The 13928-nt window shown below is 40.5% G+C and overlaps 1 protein-coding gene across 1 annotated transcript in view; it reads left to right on the forward strand.

Moving 5' to 3' along the window:
- STK38L (serine/threonine kinase 38 like) overlaps positions 1-5777 on the forward strand; it is a 52089-nt gene extending 46312 nt beyond the window's left edge. Inside the window, exon 14 of the mRNA XM_075506825.1 lies at positions 837-5777. Within this exon, the coding sequence (XP_075362940.1) occupies positions 837-964 (128 nt within the window). The 3' untranslated portion in view covers positions 965-5777. The remainder of the gene's footprint in view (positions 1-836) is intronic.
- The last annotated feature ends 8151 nt before the right edge of the window (positions 5778-13928 follow it).

Genomic DNA, 13928 nt, shown 5'->3' on the forward strand with positions numbered 1-13928 from the left:
TATTTAATGGCAAGGAAGTTTGTCCTTTTAATGCAAAAGCAGTAAATCTCCAGTGCCTAAGTTAAGCTGTTCAAGTCCATATTTGGATAATGCCAAGTACATTTGTATTGGGTTTGGCATTTCAGACCCACTGAAAATGTTACTGTACATCTAGATAGCTAAAGACAAACTTTGATATTGGTATGTTTGGCATCCTGAGTTGAAAATACTGTTATAGAACTCTAAATGCAGCAACCAGAGCGCTAAATATAGAAGTCCACTGCAGTGAATGTCCGTGTGCAGCACGCCAGGCATGTAGGCTGTTCATAAAATAAAAGGAGGCTGTACAAGCCTCGCTGAAGCTATAAGCAGGGAGGAAGTCCTAGGAGAGTAATATGTGAGTGATAAATGTAGTTCTCTTGGGAGAACTTAGATAATCTTTTTCTTTTGTTTGTGGTGAGGATAACACGATATGTATACATGCATTTGTTGTGCATGGAGCACCCTAAATGTTATGGGTTTTGTAATTGTATATTCTATGGGTGTGTTAGAGGTTCAGGTCAAGGTATGGGAGCCTGTTACCGTGTGTAGACATACTAAAAAAACCCCAAACCCAAACAAGCAAACAAAAAACTTTTTCCGCTTCAGAGACACATGCTGAAATTGTAACTCCTCTCAGACCATTGACAAAAGGCAACTGACCTGATTAAAAACAGGATTTCTTCAAGGAATTGCTGCTGACTAGGGAAATAAGAGTTCAGGGCTGTTTACGTCAGTGCTCTGTGAAAAGTCCTCTCAGAAAGAGTGCTGGTTTTAATTGTTTTGTTTTACTTTTACTTTTTGTTTCTGAATTCTAGTGCCAAACACAACGGAACCTGACTACAAATCCAAAGACTGGGTTTTCCTCAATTATACCTACAAGAGGTTTGAAGGGCTCACGCAGCGTGGCTCGATCCCTTCCTACATGAAAGCCGGGAAGTTGTGAAACAAAACACAAACCCACAAAAGGAATAAAAATACAAACCTCAGGTAGCTGCATCACCAGACCTGCTTGGCGTTAGTTATCAATACATTGACTCTGGTGCGCATCAATTTCACAAGGAAATTCTACAGGATTAGGATTTCTAAGACTACTACAGGAATTAGTTGGCAGTGCCAGCTGGCTTTTTTTTTTTTTTTTTAATATTTGAATATTTTTGTTAACTTTATTATACAAAGGTACTGGAATAAAAGGAACATACATCCCTTTAACTGCACTGCCTATGTGTGTATAACGGTTAATTATGCCTCTCTGTACTGTGGCTTTGTTTGTACTGTAAACCATCTAATCCACCCAGGAGTAAAACATATCATTTTATGCAGCACTGTTGTTATACTGCTTACCTGGTGGGTTGTAGATATGCAGTATAAAAAAAACATTGCCCACATCTGCAAAATTCTCTGAGCAGTTGCTCAAGGGTGTTCCATTTGTGGTCTGCAGATACCCCATGAGTGTGGGAACATTGAATTATTTTAAATAGCAGTGTCCTGTGGGCCTACTTGTACCCTGCCTACCCTCGCTTCTGCCCACTGGAGGGCTTTATCAGCCGATCATCCCTTCTTCTCTGTCTTCCTTTTTCCACTGTGTGTGGTGGTGAGACATTCCCGGTGATCTTTTTAGTGGTATTTCTGCTTTAAATGATAGTTGATGGGTATTACTGGTTAAGATTATGATGCCTGTTGGCAACATCAGAAGAAAAAAGGAATCTGAATAAAAATTATAAAGATTTTTAACAGAAGGGAAACTTTCTGATACGAAGTTCTGAAGAGATGGCAGAGTTTCCAGGACTGCATTCCTGCCTCTCCTGTAAAGCAGATCATCTTTTTGCTACTCATAATTCAAATAGCCTTTTCTGTCTGTGCAAAATGTATTCTAGAAAAGTGATCAAATTGCTGCTTTTTCTTTTTTGTCTCCCTAAGAAGTTCCAGGCAGAAGGGATCCTGCTCTAGCCTTTTCTTTCCAGAATACCCCATAACAGCCTCTGCCAAGCTAGAGGAAATGGAGCACCCCACTAGACTCAGACTCTCCTGTGGGCTCCATACTCTTCTAGTATCTCCATCTAACGTGGACCATGGGATTACAAAGGATCAGCTGAGTCTGCAGTGCAGTTTCCAGGAACCACAACCAACCATGACTGAATTGGGCAGAGCATCTAAATGCTATTCTCCCCAATCTGCAGGATGCTGACAAACTGACAGCAGAGACGGGTCTCCTTCTCCTAGGTCGAGGAAACTGAAGCAGAAATCCCTCCATATGCAGGGTATGGTTTTGCTTCTCAGCCCAGCAGCAGTTCAGGACTGAATTGCACTCCTTGAACAGTTTGCAATTATCTGGTCGCTGGTAAATTTATCTGTATCTCTGCCTGTACTAGCGTATTATCTGCAGTACTTTGAGTCTATCACAATTACAGCAGAGATCTTTGTCATTTTCTGGTTACAAAAGAGATTTACAGCAATGAACAATTCCCCAGTAACTGAACAAGCAGAGTCACTGTTGCTGTCTTCCTCCTCTAAATGGAAGTGAAAGGCACTGTAAAACCTCTGCAACACCCATCAGAGTGAAGCAAAGGATGTTTTGGCATTCAGTAGGAAAGACTCCATTAGACTGGCTTTTGCAGCAAAATGGAAGTGACTATTTATAAAGCCATTGCAGAAATATTTATTGCTGTTAGGCACCATGGTATCAGCTGTTCTGAATTATTTGTATGCTTTTAAAAACACACCGGGGTGTTCATCTGCTGCATTAAAGACCATTTACCAACAAGATTTCTGTGCATCAGTGGCTTACCGATGTGCATGTAGTCTTCCCCAATCCAACAGCTACTAGGCTCCTCAAGGGCTTCAGTGATGTCTTTCCTCCAATATTTTGTCTCCCTTCAAGCATCTAGTATCTGTTATTTATAGTGCATTTCTACAAAAAAATTTTAGTCTTCAGCTCATCAGAGAGGAGTAGCCAGTGCCTCAGGACCCGTCCAATTTATACAGTATTATATCAGAACATGGCTAAGCTAAACTTTTGCCTAAATGCTGGACTTACACAGGAACAGTTCATTGATCTCCCATTTCATCTTCCCAGACCTTACACTAATTAACACCCCTTTGCTGCTGTTGGGGCAAGATCCCTCAGAAATTCTCCAGTGTTGTTCTTAGCCTTGTCAATGTAGTGAAGCTCTACTTGTATCCATCCAAAGACTGTCCAAAACCAATAATTCACTTAAGTCTGAAAGTGTAAAGGTGGTTTTCATTCTGCCAGTGCCCTAGTAGCTTCTGAGGCTTCTCAGGAAAGGAAATGCCCTTTTGAAGGCCTTCAGTCCCTTCTACAGACACAGAAGAGCTTGGGCAGAAAATATGAGATGCAAACTTGGCTTCAAAGGACACTGCTGTTCAAAAGACAATTTTTATTAGTTTTAATTTCGAATCTGATTCATGGGGCACTATGTGCACCAGAAGTGGAATTCCTGTGAACAACATATTTCAAAGGACCACAGTAACCCTATTTGCATAATATAAAAAGAAGTCTTTGCTTGAACTTGCTAAGACAAGATAAGTTTCATGGAAACTGCAAATGCTCAGTAATACTGGTGATTTTTTTTTCCTGTGGGGTTTGGGGGAGGGGAGATAAATACACACTTAATTCAAAGCTATCCATTAAACAACTATGTCTGTACATACTCACTGGTTTACAAACTTGGAAAAAAGCTCAACCCTTACATTTGTAACACTAAAGATAATACTCATTTAAAATTGCGGATGATTAATCATATCAGTGCTCACATAGGAGTTATATCCATAGGGAAACAGCCTGCAGCCTATTTAGCATAAACTCCTGTATTGTGGTAGTTGATTTTTTTTTTTTAAACATAGCATTATTTTAATCAGTAAGTCAAACAAAATATTAACTACTGCTTTTAGGATGATAGAATTTTTTTAAAGGTGAAACTGTGGCACTGTAATGGATTAAGGAGAACAGAAGGTTAATCTACACTGGCTTTCAAAAAATGGAAGTGCAACATATCCTTTGTTTTGTTATTTTTGTCTTATTCCTTTGGATGGTTGTGTTTTTTCCTTTGGCGATGTTTGTCACTGTGCCATTTATTTTTATTATTCTTGGAGTACCAAAGATCCTGAAATGGCTTGATGATTGCAACCATGTGAAAATTTATTTTCTGGAAGTATGTTTTGTTAACTTTTGTTAAAATGTGTAATTGTGTATGCAAATTGTTATCAGAAGTTTGCTGGGAAGTTAACCTATTCCAGCAGGGAAAACTTGAGTGCATCGATGAAAGTGGTGAGCCTGAATCCAAATTCTGGATCAGAATACCCTGAAACTGGGGAGGAAGCTTGGATTGGGAAACACAGCTGAGCTTTTGCACTTTGTTCCATCTCCAATCAGTGTGAGTGAGTGGCCTTAGGTACAGGACATCAGCAGAGGTTTTCATGTGCAAAAGGAGTTAAAAAAATTGCCAGCATTCAGAAATCAAATATTGTTGATACTGCATTTGCACTGTTAAATTTGCCTTGCTGGAGAGTTATATAAGTGTTATTTTTATAGGTCAATTGTTAAACACCTGAGCCATTGGATACAGTATGGAATAATAGCATCTGACGTGGGTGAATTCACCTAAGTGCAAAGGGGCTTGCTGAAAGCTCTCCACACTACTAAGATAAATGGGCATAAGCAGTACAAAGGGTGTTGTGTTGGCTCCTTCTAAAGAGGTGACTTTCCTCCTCTGCAACAGCAAGTAGGGAATACTGCAGTTTAGCCCGGTTATACTCTAATGCTTAGGAAGTGCTCTCACTTTTTCAATAATACGAGCAATTACAAGTGTTGTAACATACTGTACCTTGTCCTTTTAATGTTGATATATTACAGCAGCTCGTTCTTGGAGTCGAAATGGCAACTGCTATATTTTTCCTAGACTGTTTCATTAGATGTGGTTGGGAAAGTTACATAGAAGCATTATAAAAATTTATATGAGGCTTTTTACAGCATTTGAAAATAAAAGTAGCATTCTTTTTGTAAAGTTGCTGGTTTTATTTTTTCACACCAGGGTACTGGATTTCTTTCTCTTTGGAATGGGAGGCATCTAAGGAATTGAGACACTATTTTGTGTATTTTCATCTTGAATTCCATGGACAGTGAAAACCCCAGTGTCGCTACTCTCAATCAGGAAGTAGAGATCACAAAAATTGCTCGACTTGTACCAACTGCAGTCACGTGAAGCTACTTCTATAAAATGGTTATTGCTCTTCACAAGAGACTTATCATCCCTGTAGACTATAATTTATTCAAGAAAGGCTTCCATGGGCAGTTGTGTCCTTTGATTTGCTATGGAAACAATTTTGTCTTACTGTTCCCCATTCCTTGCTGAGTTTAGAGCAGTGGCAGCAGGTGCAGTTGTGAAATAGTCACATAAAAAAATTATTACAGAGTTGAGCAGCTGAAAGCAAAGAGGAGCTAGCAGCTGGTGACTGGCCTTCTCTGGAGCCCTCCAGTGAATAACAGCCTTCCACTTGAGAACTGCTGCTCTCAGTAAATGATACAATTTTAACAGAATTTTACAAATTCTATTTAATGGGATTACACTTTTCTTCCAGTAACCAGATGTTATCTCACAGAGCTACATATCATAAGGAAATGCAGGCTTAGTTCTTTATCTCTTTGCATTACCAAATTCAGTATTCCTCAAAAATACAGCACTTTAATGGCAAATATAAAGGCTGTGCCTTCAGCATGTGGAGAAATGTTTGGTTTTGTTTCTTTTTTTTTAAAATCAACCACTTTAAATATTTAGTGTTTATAAAACATACTGCAAATAACTGTTGTGCGTTTTTCATGTCTTTATTCTTGTACAAAGTGTGCCTTGTACCTAAGCAAAACAATTGTGCTTTGGAGACAATAAAATGTCTTTTCTGACAATCTTCCTATGGCAAGAGAAGGGAGGAGTATTCAAAAGAGTGTCTCTTGCTGTTGGGAGTGATGACAATAGCAGTTCCTTGTCTAGTCCAGAGCTGGGATATATTTGCAGTTCAGGCAGTGCTTTTAATGTACTTCCTTTAGGTAATTTTATTTATCATGCATGTAAATTTTAAATATCAGAGGGGTTCTAAAATGCCTATCCCATAGCTGAATTTCAAAGATGAACGCAGGTTTTAAATGTGGGTGCCAGTAGACTGTAACCTGTCAGCCATGCTGGGTTCAGCAATGCTAGGCTCTGCTGCGCAGAATGCCATTGTGCTTAAAGGAAGTTGCTGTCTGAAAGATACCAGGTATGTTAACTATTGGGACAGTTGAAGGGCAAGTTAATGTATATATAATACATTTAACTTATTCTCTGTCAATAGTAATGGCTCCAGGATTTGCACACTTGATCATGCAGAAACACTTCTACAGTCAGTGTGAGGAAAAATGAATCTTTACACATGCAGAGAGAGTTCATTGCACAGGAACACTTTTACAGTTGGTGTGAGGGGAAATGAATCTTTACACATGCAGAGAGAGTTCATCTCGCTGCCTCCTACTCCTCCCACCACCTCTCTCCAGATTATTTGATAGCGTGGAAGTTACTGTTCTCTGGGGAAATGGGGCATGTAGGCTTGAACCTTCTCATGCTGAGGAGGGAAATAAACCCAGGTTTCTCATTTCCCAATCAAGTCAGAGCTCTGCTAGGAACAGTTTGTTTCTGATTTGAACTGACCCTTGATGCCACATCTTGTTTCTGTACCAGCTGCTTTAATCTGTTTCTAGTGAGCCACCATCTGCTGCTGCTTCTCTCTCCTCTAGGAATCAGTGCTCTCTATATGTGCTGTCCCCGGGCAGCCCACCTTCCATTGGTAGCGGTTCCTTCCCCTCCAGGTGTCTCTGCCCATCCTCCTCCATCCAAAGACAAAAATCTCTGCCCTTGCCTCTACATTTCCTGCCCACGAAACTAAATGATGTTGAGAGGGCAGCTCATCAGCAGAGTAAGTGCTGTGACCTTGAAGCTGTTGTGTAAAAGTGTAACCACAGCCCCTGCTCCACTTTTTGAAAAACAGATGGTAGCTACAGAGAGCAAGTGTTACATACACACCGAGTCTACATAACACCTTGTTTCCTTCCAGGGATTTAGGCAGAATCTGCCCCTCAGTGTGGATGTATGGGCTGGAATATAAAGGTAATGGAGCTTCAACGGGAAGCAGGTGCCAAGATGCTCTCTGGGGCCATGTCCATGCACGTGCGGCCATCCACAAACCTTTGAGACTCGAAATGGGAGCAGTGATTTGAACATACATCTCTCTAGTGTTAGAACCTACTCAAAAACTGGAATAGCTCTGCTAGTCTTAGACGCTTAATTTCCCTACAAAGTCTACTTCTGACTTCAATGTAGCTATTTCATAATAAATGATCAGATAAGAACTCCAGTGACTTTTTGATCATGACAGAGTGAATCACTGGTAAACTGGACACACATCCCAAGATTTTCAGTCCAGCAGGCTGCCTTTGAGGTCTTATCCAGCTCCCACGGACGTCAGCAAAAGATCCCTATCTAAAGCCCAAAGAAAGCAGTGAATAAGTATGGTCTCAAAAGCAAGCTGTTTGCTGATGCCATGCTTTTATGTTTGTTACAAATGAGACAAAAAGATTTTACTATCTATAGAATTCAATTGGTTGAAATGCAGTACATGAAGAGGATGTCTTGTGGCTTCAAATACAAAGCTGACAAACTTGCAGCGTACTTCTACTATTAAGGAAGAAAATATTACCAATTTTATTTGATAAAATTAAACTAATGCCTCAAGGGAACTTTGCAAAATATACAATTTATTTAAATGCATTTTTCTGAAATAGCATAGTGCATCCTTGTGGGATTTGACCCAAACGAGGCCTCAGCATGGATTTCGCATTTTCTAGGAAGCAGACAGATCAGCATGACTTCCTGATCTGTGAAGTTCCCAGGCAATGAACAATGAACGTGTTGCGTTCAGTCAGCACAGTTCTGCTGAGTGATGTTAGACATACTTATGGGCCCACTTCGTGCAACAGTCGGGTGGTTTCTCTTTTCAGTTAATTCTGCCTTGACTTAGTGGCACAGGTTTAAGGTGGTTTACATTTCTGTATCTTTGCATTGTTCCTATACCAGATGTTTGATATGAGGCTGTTAACACCTGAAAAGATCAGGAATCTGTACTGTGGGTGACAAGTCTGCTTTAATCAAGGAGGTGACTTTCAGACGGTGATGTAATGCATTGTCAGGACCTTTGCAGGCAAGATGGATGAGATGATTGCAGCTTGGAGGCCCACAGACTGGCTGTGTGCAAACCCAAGAAAAGGTGTTCTGTCCTTGGAGATATGCTGCCCTCACAGCTGGTTGTGTTCTCTTTTAGCCACAACAGAAAAGGCACTGGGTGGCATCTCACTGATCCTAGAAAGGTAGGACTCGGCTTGGGGGCTGCTGCTTGGGCACCATGGGCACATTTCAACTGCTTTTCATTTCAACAGGCCTGCTAAGCAGCTTTATTTATCCTCATGTAGAAATTTGTAACAGCAATACTGTTTTTCAGAGACATTAGACATTAGGTTCTTGTTAGGCATTCAGGAAATACCTGTTTCTGCCAGGAATGAAAAGGCTATTTAGAGACTGAAGATTATTTTGTTTTTAAATCAAAAGTGGCACCATCAAATTGAGAGACTTTTAAGTAAGAGATTTACAAGCAAGTGAATTAATTTGTGGGCACAAACCTCACCAGCCAGGACTCCAAAATAAGGTAGGCACTTTGGAAAATGCTAATCTTTTTTACTTAACTTTGTTAGAAAACCACAAAGTAAATTGATCATCCTACTGCCTCCAATACTAAGATTAGAGAGGGAGAGCAAGTAGGATTTGGAAGCTCTTCTCAAGTTAAACTTGTTTCTTCATGCAAGGAATTTGTCCGTGATTCACAGATCTTTAAGGCCAGACTATATCACTATCACAATCCGGTCTGACATACTGCATAACATAATCCATGCAACTTCACTCACTGTACCATGCCAGCGTAGCACAGCCTGTTGCTGGTAAAGGCTGAATTCTTTTGTGCTGTTTTTTTGCTGCTTTGAAGGGCTTTCACACCAATTATTGAGTGGAAATAACTTTAAAGAGCTTGTTTTTATTATTGGCTGATTACAGTAAGATTATGCTATTTAAATAATTTTTGAAGCAAAAGGTGCTCTGATTTGGGGAAGAACTTTTGCTTTAAAATGATAGCAGATTTTACTAATGCATAGGCACAGAATTTATAGCAAAGTAAAAAAACTGCTTCTGGTGCCCTTAAAAGTAATCCAATGACCTTCAAGCACAAACCACAGACTAAAAAATTTTTTTTGCAATTGTATTAATTCTTTTAATTAGCTAGCCTCTTCACATGTACTCTATAAAACGTACTTGATTCAGGACACAGGTATTGTTCTTTACATTACTTTGAGCCATGTAATACCATGGTCTGAGGGGAAACCATAAACACTTGTGTTCTGGAAGAAAAGTCTGTGAAAAATCCGTATTTGTATTTACAGGTATGCTGCATAACTTCAGTTTACTGCTATTAAGTTTCAGTAGAAATAAGTTAGCTAGCTTGCCCTAAGCAGTCACCTAAGTATGTTTTTATGTGAAGCAATATAAGCCACTCTAATAACACAGTCAACCTCTCAGTATTCCCTCAGGGGAGGAGAGTGCTTTTTTCCAGTCACTCTCAGTTTCTGAAATAGGTCTCTTAATTAAGAGTGGTGTGCATGGAGCTAGCTTGGCCCCAGCAAATACGCAAAGAAATTTGCATCCTCTTCAGAATGGTTTCTCAGAGAAATGCTGATGGGATGCTCTTCATGTCCTGTGTAACAGGTAAGACATGCTATACTTCAGATGTCGTTAATCATTTACAGAAAAGAAAAAGGAGTAATAATACAGACACCTTTCTTCAACTGCCCAGTCTCAGGCTATTATTTAACTGCTCTGAGGTTTGATTGTTATTTTTACTCCTTTAGCAAGTTGTTGTATAAGCTGTTCGGAAAAAAGAGGCTATCCATTGCTTATATAAAGCATTCTGCTCTCTATTTTATAGCTAAAAGCTACTCAAGAGAAAGTGCTCACCTAAAAACGGGGCAAAAATATCAAGTGTGGCCTACTCAAAATCAGTGCCTTACATAAACTGGGATCCTCTCTGCTCAAGGCTAACTATATGGTATAATCACCAGTTACTGTCATATATGAAATGTATTAAATGTTCAACAAAGAGACCAATCATCACCTTTGAATAAAAAACAAGTATAATAAATGATGTTTAAAATCTGTGTAAATGAATTGGCAGTGCATTATGTTTATAAGAGCTCTGTAAGTGCCAGGAGATGTGACACTGAGCATGGATAAGAAATACACAGAAGAAAACATAACAGGTAGAAATATTGCTAGGGATTGATATGATTTTCTGGCCTAGACATATCGTAAAGTGCCAAAAAAATTCTTCATTCATTGAATTACAAGTACTTCTATTGTTGCACTAAAAAATATTAAATAAAATGTGAATAATGTACATTAGCTCTGTTTCTAGTGAGTCAGTTTTAAAAAAACCTGAACTATTGCATTTTGAATGTCCTCATTGAATGTTCCCATATGGAGAGAGTTTGTATTTAATAGCTGTTAAGCTATTAAGTTTGTTAAAACAGTTTTCTGGAACTATTTAAATCTTTAACTCACTGAGCTTTGTAACAACGGCCATCTTCAACTTTCTGTGGTTACTGAGTCTGAAACATTTTCAGTCAATGTGGCTGACTCACTCTTCTGAAATCTCCTTAACATTTGGGTGTCCACTGATGATGCAAATCTGGAGGAGGGAGCTCCTAGCTTCAAAACTGGGGCAAAAGAGTATTTTAGCAGGGCCAAACATGACATTTAAGCTTCCTATGAATAAATTTTTGGAAATTTTTTTCAATATCAGTTGTAGTATAGGAATAAAACAAATGTGCATTAATTACAATTATTTTCTCAAAGATGGCAACACTAACTCCTGGGTTTTAGCTCTTCCTACTGCTTTTTATGTCCTTTAGGGCAGAAGTGATTTGTAACTGCTTTTCTCCAATACAAATTCTCTAAGACCAACTGAACCCAGTATAGTGGAATTTATCTATCACTGCAATAGTAACTGTGGGATTACATATAACTTAAATGTCTGAGATTAAAAGTTGGATTTCCAAGGGAAAAAGAGTACCTTATGAAAAAGCGTGCAGTGAGAAAGTCATAGTAGCACAATTGCATTTGTTCAACAACATCCCCAGCTGGAACCCACGATTCCCTGGCCAAGTGAGCATGTTCTGTTAGAGCTATTCACCCACTCTGCCCTTCCACATGCCTAGTCTAACCCTTGGGCTTAGCTATGGGCAAGATGCTGAGCTGCCCACTCCCGTACAGACGGGGGTCGAATGTGAAATGTGTTGGGAGCTTCTAAGTATAAAAGATGGCACAAATGGCATTCAGGACTGCATCTGAGTAATCGTTCTCAAGATCATAGTTTGGAGTTTAGCCAACTAAATTCTGCCTAAATCTCAGAAAGCTATGGATGAAACACATCTTTGTTTTCTGGGTTTTTTCCCAGCTCTATCATTGACTAGGGAAGTTACTAATCTTCCACCACGTTACATTAAATTCATAGGTGTTCAAATGGATTTTGCCCCTGTAATTTTGTGAGGATTTACTTTCTCAAGTTTTTTAAAGTGTTTTAGCAGACATACATGTTTATACATAATGAAAATAAAGACAATACTGAACTGCTGTCTTAGATGGGATGATGGAAACAGAGAAGCAAAGATTTGATGACACTTCTGTTTCAAGGCATTAGCTTTCCCAAGATAAAATATTAACTTTCCTACCCAGAGAAAAAAGACACAGAAACAGCTGTTTTACACATATGAGGTTTCTGTCCGGGTATATCACGCTATAGTAAGAATCCTTAGTAGGACTTCAAAATTTCCTTAATTTTGAAGGGGGGGAAAAAAAAAGCTTTCTTTTTTTTAAGATAGTCAACAGTAAACAGTCTCTTGTAATTTTATAAATAACCATAATCACTGTAGTTTTACCACCAGTGGTGAGGTGCTTATAAACATTACTACAAGAGTCCCTCTGCACTCCTTCTACAGCTCCAGACTCATTGTTCAGTTGCATGTGACTATCCTCTTGAAGAAAACAGCCTTTCAGAAAACTATCTTTCAAGCAATTTATCTCTGCAAGAGCAATTTTATAACCCGTAGGTTTGTCTTAACCCTTTGCATGCTTGCAGCTTCCTTGGACCTGGACAGGTAACTGGCATTCAGACACATACACTTCCCCTCAGCGTTATGTAGTCAATGATGAAAATACTTATGTAAATAGTGTTCTTACTTTTATTACAACCACATAGATCTTTTTTGTGTATTTAGTCACACTTCCTTTTTCACTTTTAGCACAGGATTTTTTTTTAATCTTAAGAGTAATTTTATTATGCCTCCAGACCCGAAAAAACAATCACTTGTCTGCAGCTCAGAGATACAAATTTTAACGACTTAGATATTAACCACTAGAACAGACAACAAAAGAATGTAATATACTTTGCAAAGTATTACACCTACTTTTGTTAGTTCCAAAGGAACCCCCATTACTAATAACAGACAGAAGCTCTGAAAGCCCACTGAACAGTACACCTGCAGAAGTAGCTTCCTTCACACAAGTCACCGATCATCTGGATCCAGCCTTACTGGTGAGTGATACCAGCTGCACTGTACATGCAAGTTCCCTCATACCTGAGTCCAACAGGTAGAAGCAGGAACACGCGCAGCCCATGAAGATGGCACAGGTAAGGATGTGTGAGTCCTAGGCAATAGCCTATTCTGCCACACCTTCAACTGGAACTGAGCAAGCACAGGCTATGTCAATATTAACAAGCAGGGCAGCACAGTAAGAGCGGTTCTGTCAAGTGGAACAGGCGTTGCTGAGGTCCCAATGCCCACACTGTACCTGTTGTAGAGGTTTCATTTCAGACTAGCTCTAGTGGGGTCTTTTGGAGGGAATACCCGTTAACAGCCAGAGCACATTAACCTCTTAGAAGTGCATCTTGAGGTCTCCATGCAAAAGGAATGCACTTTGCAAGCACCCAGACTACTCCAGGATGTGAACCAAAGCACAGTGAGGATGATGGGCAGATTTACTTCAAAGTGCACTTCTGGTATTAGCAAAAAACATAGCTACAGCCTCAATCTAGTGTAATTCAGGTCTACCAACACAATTTAATATACTGCTAAGTTAACCCTATTTTTATGCTACTTTTTACTGCTACGTGTGACTGTTCTCTGCCCTGCTCTGACCACACGCTGGACCAAATGACCCAGAGGCCTCTCCCAACCAAAATTATTCCAAGATCCTAATTCTTCCTCAGACAAGGTGTCCTCTGTACAGCACCCTGAAAATGTAACAGGTACGCAGGCCAAGGCAAAGCAATTTTGGCACTTTCCCCCATACTGCGAAGTTCAGAAGTGGCCCACGCCTACCCTGGCTCTCCAATATGCCAGAAGGGAGCAGGGGCGCTTCCATCATATATTCAAGACGGCTGGTGTGGCGTCGCCTGTCCAACTGCCACGACTACCCTCCCTCGCGGGTCTCAGAGCTCTAGATGAGGACCGCGCGGGTGGCACCAGCCCTCACCCGCTTTTCACGTCCAGCCCTCCCCAGCCTGGGGATGAGGGAAGGGCGCCAGCCTGGGGCGCGGCACTGCGGGAAGCGCTGAGGTACGGCCAGCCCTGACCGGCAGCCGTTGGACACCCGCCGCTCCCCGAAATCTCGCGAGAAGTGTCCCGCCGGGCCGGGCCGGGCCGGGCCGGGCCGGCCCGGGCGGGGCGGGGGCGGGGGGATGGCGGCGGCGGAGGCGGAGGCGGAGGC

Source organism: Mycteria americana, chromosome 1 (assembly GCF_035582795.1).
Source record: "Mycteria americana isolate JAX WOST 10 ecotype Jacksonville Zoo and Gardens chromosome 1, USCA_MyAme_1.0, whole genome shotgun sequence".
Classification (NCBI taxonomy): Eukaryota; Metazoa; Chordata; class Aves; order Ciconiiformes; family Ciconiidae; genus Mycteria; species Mycteria americana.